Consider the following 9,017-nt stretch of genomic DNA (forward strand, 5'->3'; position numbering starts at 1 on the left):
TATTTTTTATATATATGTTGTTTTTACACTAATGTAAAATTATTATTTTTTAAAAAGAATATATGTAAGTTAAACGAGTCCCGAGTCAAAATGGTCATTTTTTCTTCACTAAAATGCAAAAGGACCATTTGTTTTGAAATTTAACCGAAACGAACTAACCACTCAACTTTGAGTGAGGTGGCTTTTGATTTAACGGAGAGATTAAGTATATTTTATTAATTAGTTACACATTTTATCATACATTATTTTTCTCTTAGGAAATTTCGATTAAAACAAGTTAATAGGATAGAATAAGTTAGATGTTTTTCTAAAAAAAAAGAGAAAAAAGGTTAGAAGTTAGATCTTTTTATTTTTTAATAGATAAGATCCTTTCGTTCTTAATTAGAGGTTTTTAATAGTCATGAGTATGAAAAAAAAATCTATGAAAAATATTTTTCTCTTAGATAAATCTTAAAGCATCGGAACGCTTCAACTACAAATAACAAACAACAGACCTCAACTATGAATAGCAAACATCAGACGATATATTAAAAGGAAAAGATAAGTGTTATAATATTATTTTTTTTATCGTATATATGTTCAATCTGGAACCTAATAAAGATTGCTCCAATTAAAGTATCTCAAATGAGAAAAAAAAAATCAAATTCTATTTTGTGATGGTCTACTTGTCTGAGATATGATTACAAGAAATTAAATTGGCTGACAATTATTAATAAAAAATAAATATAAAGGTGCGGCTGCGGCATCCATTGATGATCAGAGGGTAGGTGACATTTTTTACAACAAAAACAGCTCAAATTTATTACTACCTCATTAATTTACTCCCACCCCCAAATTAATTTGAACCCAATAAAACACTTCGAGAGTCATTTGATACGAGGTATAAGGTGTATTAATTTCAAAAATAAAATATAAAATTATTTTTTCTGTATTTAATTGAAAATATTAAACATTTCAGAAATTATCTATTTCATTATTTATACCTTAACATCCATTCATATATATCTATTTCACAACTAATTATGAAATAGAATTAATAGCCTCCATTCATAGACCATATTGTAGTTCGTTGGAGATGATACAGCTCAACCTCAAAAACTAATTCACGTATAGGCAACAATATTTATAGTACCGTCTTTTAATAGTTAATGCACTACCTCGCATATTTGAAATATGAATGTATATTATAAGGTGCTATGAGATTCTATTCCTATCCAAATCCGCCAGGCTGTTTGACATTATAATCCAAACTCTTGCTCTGTACCAACTTAAAAATTGATGGATATTATTATTTCATTTTAATTGTTTTTTTTAGTCCGTATTAAAACATGCACTAATATACTGATTATTGTATTCAGAGACGAATTTATGTACATCGAAGGAGTGTCACGTCATTCGATGGTAATTTTATATATATAAGGAAATGTATAAATATTAAACGTAACATTCATAAAAATAACGAGCTTTGTGATTTTAGTGGTTAAAGCTCAGGTTTACCACCTTAAGGATGAAAGTTTGAGCCTTGGTACGAGGCATAAGGTGTGGGAATTTTTTATGTATGTAGTAGTTCAAAGCAACATGACATCTAAGATTCTAATTCATGAATCTGGCTCTGATTATATATATTTGTATATTGATACACATCATTACCGAACAAAAAGAGGAGGGAAAGAAAGAGAGAGAGTACAAGATGTTTGTCTCATTAGATAGTTTTCTCATTAATAGATATGGTATAAATGTTTGTCTAATTTTTATTTTTTATTTTTTTGATTTTTCATCTGATGTCTGGAACACACATTGGAGTTTCGACTAAATTTAGATCACGCTCTGCCGGGCAAAGGCGAATTTAGGATTTTTCAAACATGGGTGCACCAAGTAAAATGTATTGAAGTGAGAATTGATCCTTAATCCTCAAGGCCAAAAGCTCAACATCTAACCGTGTGGACCATTTAGACTTCTTGTAGTACGAGCGCAAGAATATAATGTTATACAAAATCTTAAAAAATATACATATAAAATATCTAATTTTACGAAGAAACCACGGGTGCGGGTGCCCTATTTTTTGGCTATAAATTCGCCACTGCTGCCGGACCCATTCGGGGGTGGCGCTCCCAACAGGATTTTCTCCATACTCAGGGCTTGAACTCNGAGGAGGGAAAGAGAGAGAGAGTACGAGATGTTTGTCTCATTAGGTAGTTTTCTCATTAATAGATATGGTATAAATGTTTGTCTAATTTTTTTTATTTATTTTTTTGGTTTTTCACCGGTGTCCGGAACACACATTGGAGCTCCAACTAAATTTAGATCACGCTCTGCCGGGCCCATTCGGGGGTGGCACTCCCAACATGATTTTCTCCATACTCAGGGCTTGAACCCGAGACCTCTAATTAAGGGTGAATCACTCTTATCAGTGCACCACAACCCATGTCTAATTAGTTAGAGTTTCTTAATTAAGTAATTAACCCACCCCCCACCCCCCACCCCCCCACACACCTTTAAAATGCAATATATGCCGTTAGATTTGACCATAATGGGTTAAGATTAGTGTACGGACGGCCCAAATTAGTACGGGCATACAAAAGGAGTCCGTGAAGCCACACATGATTTATGTTTTTTGTTTTTTTCTTTTATTGTTAGAAACAAATCAGTGTCAAACAGACAAATACGCGGCATTCCAGGCTGGCACCATTCAATTCATGAGTTTGTGGAATTCTCATATATGCCCTTCTAATGTTGTACTCATATAAGTAAATAATTTGGAAGGAAAAATAAAGAATTAGTTATAGTGAATATAAGTATTATTTTATGCAAATATTGGTTATATATGAATAGTTATTCCATTTTCTATATTGCATAAAATAATACTTTATTTCTTATATCTACCTATCAAACATCGTATAAGTTATACAGAAATCACTACATAAACAACACAAACTTTATCAAACTACAAAACCAATGGTGTAGCAACATATATATATATATAGCTTAAGTTGGCCACTTGAACACCCTTCGTCAATTTATATATATAATATTGAACATACTGAATGAAATTTTTGGCTTCGCTATTGTACCAAACAAACCCTAAGTAAATAACTCAATGTTCAATCAAGTGCACTATCTAGTTTTCCTGTGAAAAGGGTGTCAACATATAATATTGTATCAATTTTTTAAAATATATACATAAAATATTTGAGAGATCATGAATTTGCATGTTTTAATTTTAGTGCATAAATTCTCATAAGTTACTCGGATATGGATGAAGATGAAATGTATTGAAGAATGAAGAGGATAAAATTGGTGTGTAATGCTATTGAAGTGCATGCATAATTGGTTGAAGCTCAACGAAGCGTTTTAAATAAAATTTTAAGATAATTTAAGAAGAATTAATATATTTTGTAAAAATATTATATGCTACCCATACTAGACGTTTCTTTTTATTCACACTTCACAAAATAATAGAAGCAATAATATTTTATTAGATACATGATGTTATAACTTATTACTTATAATAAATGATTGAATTTTAAATTTGTGCATGATGATTAGCGGTGTTAACTTGAACATTTGAATTGTTAAATTATCTTTTTAAAGTTCTGTTTGAGTATAAAATTATACGTTGTAAATTCTATATATGTAACTAACTTGGAACTGTTTTTTAAAAAAGCTTGAGGAAAAAACTCCCTTAACAATTAACCCTTTTTCGTTTTTATTAGTAGCTACTTTTTTTTTAGAACTTTGTCTCCTTTAAAAAGAGTATATTTCTCTAAATAGAAAAAGTTTATTTGTTTAATTTCAATTTGTAAGAAGAGTTGTTAATCTTGGAGTCTTAAAATAAAGATAGGTAAAATGTATCATTTTTTGTTAACAAAAAAATTGTGATTTCAAATATATTGTGTCTACGAGAGGTTGATTATAGAGAATATCAGGAGAGATAGAGGCAGGCCGAAGAAGTATTGAGAGAGGTGATAAGACAAGATATGATTCAGCTTCAGATTATCAATGACATGACCTTTATAGGAGGGTGTGAAAGACATGTATTAGGGTAGAATATTAGAACATAGTGTAATATTGTCTTGCTTGTGGTGGTAAGTATTTGTCATTGTACTAGAGGTATTATTATTGTTTAGTGGGTTTCGACTATCACACTGTTGTATTGATAGACTTTACACTACTTACGTGTTACTTGCTATACTTTCTTCATTGAATCCTTCTTTGAGCGTAGATATGTTGCTGAGTGGAAATTTCAAAAACAGCCTCACTAGTGGAGGTATGGTAAGGTCTGCGTACATTTTACCTTCTCTAGACTTGTGAAATTTCACTGAGTATCATGTGATCTCAAACATATTACGTGACAAGTTGAATTTAAAGAGCTACAAAGAAAGAAAACACATCATTTTTTGAAAAATGGTAAGCAAATTGAAACGGTGATAATAATATATGGTTTTTACAACGATATAAAAAATAAAACAAATAAATTGAAACCGATAATTGTAATAAATGAAGATATTTACTCAAATTAATACAATGGGCTCAACGGTCACTTTACCTAAATATTTATTTCTTCTTCCTTCACTGTCCTAAAGCAAAAAATAAAATAAAATCCCTTTTTAGACTTTTATTCTCTCATTTCTCCGGCCATCCCCGTCGATATGCCGCCGGAAAATCGTATCATCACCACCGTCCTCCTCCTCCTTTTCCTCCTCATTCTCCTCCCCCTTCCTTCTCCGACCACCGCCACCACCACCGACACCCCCAAATTCCGGGAAGCTCCAGCATTCCGCAACGGTAAAAATTGCCCAATTTCAAAATGGCCTAAAAACCCCTACGATCCATCAACTATCCACATCGCAATGACTCTCGATTACTCCTCCCCTTACCTCCGCGGCTCAATCGCCGGCGTACTTTCCGTTCTACAACACTCTACTTGCCCGGAAAACACCTTCTTCCACTTCCTCGCCGTTCACCGACACTTCAATCACCTCAACAAAACTATCACCTCAACTTTCCCTTACCTCAATTTCAACCTCTACAACTTTAACCCTAATTTAGTCCGTCACTTAATCTCCTCCTCGATCCGCCGTGCACTTGATCAACCCTTAAATTACGCTCGGATTTACCTCGCCGACTTACTTCCGGCCACCGTTAACCGGATTATTTACCTCGATTCCGACCTCATTGTCGTCGACGACGTCGATAAACTCTGGAACATTGAGCTCAACGATCGGGTTTTAGGTGCCCCAGAATACTGTCATGCTAATTTTACTCACTATTTTACACACAAATTTTGGTTTCACCCAATTTTCCCGAACACATTCGAGAATCGAACTCCGTGTTATTTCAACACCGGAGTTATGGTTATCGATTTGCAGAAATGGCGAAATGATGACTATACACAAAAACTTGAACACTGGATGAGAGTTCAAAAAAGGTAATTTCTTTTTTTCTCGACTAATCTAAATTCACGCCCTTTTAACTATTAGTAGTATTAGTCTATCAATGATTTTGTTTGTTAATATAGCCAATATTATTCGAACCTTTATAAATGTTGTTGTACTTAAGAGTTCGAGTAACAAAGATTTCAATTTTAACTTGACGTAGAAAATATTGTATTTTGTGTCTAACATGTTAAAGGGTGTTATTGAAACTTGAATTTCGGGCTTGTATATTTGTCAATATTAAGTCAAATGAGTGATGGGGAAACTCGAATGTTCAATAGAGTGATTATCAAACTCGAATCTTACCTCCTATATGTAATTATACATTAGGACATATATTACACGTTTATTTACTTGATTATATTTTTAACAGGTACAGAATCTACGAACTAGGTTCATTGCCACCGTTTCTATTGGTTTTCGCCGGAAATGTAAAGCAAGTGGAGCATAGATGGAACCAACATGGGCTTGGTGGTGATAATCTTGAAGGGCAATGTAGGGATTTACATCCAGGGCCAGTAAGCTTGTTACATTGGAGTGGAAAAGGGAAGCCATGGCTAAGATTAGACTCAAAGAAGCCATGTCCATTGGATAGTTTATGGGCACCATACGATTTGTTCCGACATCAATCGTTGTTTTCGGATAGCTGAGGGGAGTCGAACTCAAGATATTTGATTAAACACTTCTTTGTTAGACATGATGAATCGAACTGGAGATCTTTGATTACGACATTTGATGGTAGTGTGAATAATTGTTAAGAGTGAGCTGGTGATAGTGAAACTGAGTTTGTAAAAAGACGAAAGAGGACATAAGTGTGTAGGATAGGGTGGTGTAGGAGGAAGGGTAGTTTTGGGATTTTGAGGAGAAAAAGTTCATCTATGTTATTGGTGGGGTTAAAGAGAATTTTAACCGTTGGATTGAGGTGATGGTGGATTTACCAAAAGTGTGGGGTCATGGGGGTGACGTGGAAATTGGTGATTGGTGGATGGGATTTTGATAATAGATTTTTGGAAGGAAGTAGTTGGATTATGGGAAGATACTTTGTGTTGCATAGATTTTTATTTTTGTTGTTTGGATGATTTTATATGCACTTTTGTGTCCTACTTCAATTATTTGCCTTCTTTTTTCCCTTTGGGATGTCATTCATAAATCATTAAAAAAAAAATGTTGTTTGATACTCTTTGATTGAATTGCTTTTTATCTCATATTGATAGTCCATAATTTTGAAGCATCTTTTTTAAAAAGAGGATCTATATATTGTTACTTAAACAATCGTTTTAACTTCATAAAATCTGCGTACACATTATTTTCAAATTCCACTTGTTGAATTGCTCTCACCTTTTTTTGCTCACTTGAAAACTTGAACTCACAGCCTTTCAGTTGGAAGTGAGGGTACTTACCATTCGAGCAACTATCTCTTGTCAATATGAGAACATAATTAAAGGCCTGTGCAAAAAACTCCTAAAACTTATTTTTCACATTTTATATTTCATATTTTAAGTTTGAAATTGAAATAATGCATCAATTTGATAAACAAGTTCTTTTAAGTAATCTCTCCTTGGCTTCTTTTTTCTTTTATATATACATCCTAGTTTGTGGGGAAATAGGATAGGGGCATACGCCATTCAAAAAAATAATCTATGGGAAAAACTAAAATGAATTGTATTTGGATAGTTATTCTTGTTTTAGAAGTTACAATTAGGGTATTGAAAGGGGTAATATTACTATCATGTATCAACGATTAGAGGTATAAGTCGTTAGAATAACTTTTCGCAAAAATAGTGTAAGCTCATGTATAAACGACCCTTATAATTCAATTTTTATCCCTCTAAATTCTACGCATAACAAGAGCTTTAGTGCATCAGACCAGACTACCCTTTTATTATGATGGTATTCACCATAAAAATTGATCAACTCCATAGAGGCCTAACTAATGTTAGGACTTTTACTTCTAATTTTAAAGCAAATAAGGTTGTGATTTGAACTCTAGGGAATAACTTCCTAATTAAGCAAAGTTTTCTTTAAAACATATTAAAATAAACTAAAAAGTGGAGAACCTTTTTGGTAATTATACAAGGTTTTTAAAGCCAACATCGTATTTCCACTTAGCTAAATAATATTCTTTGTTTTTTGCTATTGATAATCCTACATAATGCTTAATGATTAAGCAATGTAACCTTGAGATAACTTTGGCTAACATCAATTCATATACCCCTCGACTTGCTCCCTAGATCCAACCTCACTAACACAAGTATTGACAATATTATTCATTAACGCTTAACAATATGAAAGAAATTTAAATAATATTTTTTATTTTTAGAGAAATTTGAGTTATTATCTCTCATAATTATCAATCACTATTATTACGAAGAAGACAGATGATGATATACCTATATTGAATATTTCATGAAACTAGCTTTTATCAACCCTATTTAGAATAGCTAATCCCACTAGCTATATTTTACTGGTATAAAATGGTTTGTGGACTAATTTTAGTTAATTTGATTCTGCAAATTGTCATCTCATATCTCATTAGCTAAACAAATAAGGATCAAAACAGTGAGTTGTTAATGAAATTTCTTGTTACTTTCCGAGAATACACACAAAGTAATTTTTCCTTTCTTTTATGGGTATGTAATACTTCCTCAGTTATTAGTGGCTAAGTTATTCATAATTTCAAGACTTTTTTTTGATTCTAAGGAATATGTTATGTAAACTTATATACTTGAGAATAAAGTTAAAGCAATATTTTCTTCAATCTTTTTCTATAAAGTTATATCTTAACAAATATGGATGTTTTCTATTTTAAAGCTAACCAATCTAATGGATATCAAATACTTAATCCAAGCAATGTCTAGATGAAAAAGCTGGAAACAAAAGCACATCTTCCAGTATTTTGATTTGGGAAAAGTAGGAAAGTGAATCCACAAAAAAAAAGAGAAGAGAAGAAGTAAAAGGCACCGAATGAAACAATGATGAGATTGACACATGTTAACAAGTATGAGTTTTTTTGTGTGATGAAATAGGCCTTTGTTATGCTTTTTCTTGAATCGAGGATCTATCGGAAAGTAATCTTTGTATCTCTCATGATAGAGATAATTTCTATGTACACTCTACCATCTCCAGAACTCAACTGTTGGTCCAATTTCATTTTACACCCCTTTGTGGTCCGTATAGAATAAAAATTAACCTAAATAGTCACTTATCTAGTTGTTTAAATTAAACATAGCCGGTGGATATTTACTATAAGTATAATATAAGCGTAATTCATATACGATGTATACTTTATATATATCGACTAGAAAAAGTAAAACAGTGAATCGACTACTTATTTGAATAGGTATCCTTTTTCCTATGCTTCCACTGAAAACAATAGGAATGGTATTACTATTTGGTACTCTTCTTGAAGCAATTTTGGGCTTGCTGAGGTGAATGGGCTTTTGGTGGCCCAATTTCTCTCCATTACCATTTGTGGTTTACACTGAGATTTTCCTATGCTTTCCCTGAATACCTTGTATCTTGCAAATGATAGATATCTTGTATATAATAAAGGAAAAATTACAGAAATCTCACCTTTTAGTT

General features: G+C 32.3%; 1 protein-coding gene across 1 annotated transcript; it reads left to right on the forward strand.

Moving 5' to 3' along the window:
• The first annotated feature begins 4,567 nt into the window (after positions 1-4,567).
• On the forward strand, positions 4,568-6,662 carry LOC125867619 (probable galacturonosyltransferase-like 3). The gene is made up of 2 exons (XM_049548176.1): positions 4,568-5,428; positions 5,809-6,662. The coding sequence occupies exons 1-2, from the start codon at positions 4,650-4,652 to the stop codon at positions 6,083-6,085; spliced, it is 1,056 nt and encodes a 351-aa protein (XP_049404133.1). The 5' UTR covers positions 4,568-4,649; the 3' UTR covers positions 6,086-6,662.
• The last annotated feature ends 2,355 nt before the right edge of the window (positions 6,663-9,017 follow it).

Source organism: Solanum stenotomum, chromosome 6 (genome assembly GCF_019186545.1).
Source record: "Solanum stenotomum isolate F172 chromosome 6, ASM1918654v1, whole genome shotgun sequence".
Taxonomy (NCBI): Eukaryota; Viridiplantae; Streptophyta; class Magnoliopsida; order Solanales; family Solanaceae; genus Solanum; species Solanum stenotomum.

What these genes read in the sequence shown, in the direction of transcription:
- LOC125867619 (XM_049548176.1), top strand. Translation starts at nt 4,650, where the DNA reads ATGCCGCCGGAAAATCGTATCATCACCACCGTCCTCCTCCTCCTTTTC. An exon ending in TGGATGAGAGTTCAAAAAAG is followed by an intron (nt 5,429 to 5,808) that starts GTAATTTCTTTT and finishes TATTTTTAACAG; the next exon opens with GTACAGAATCTACGAACTAG.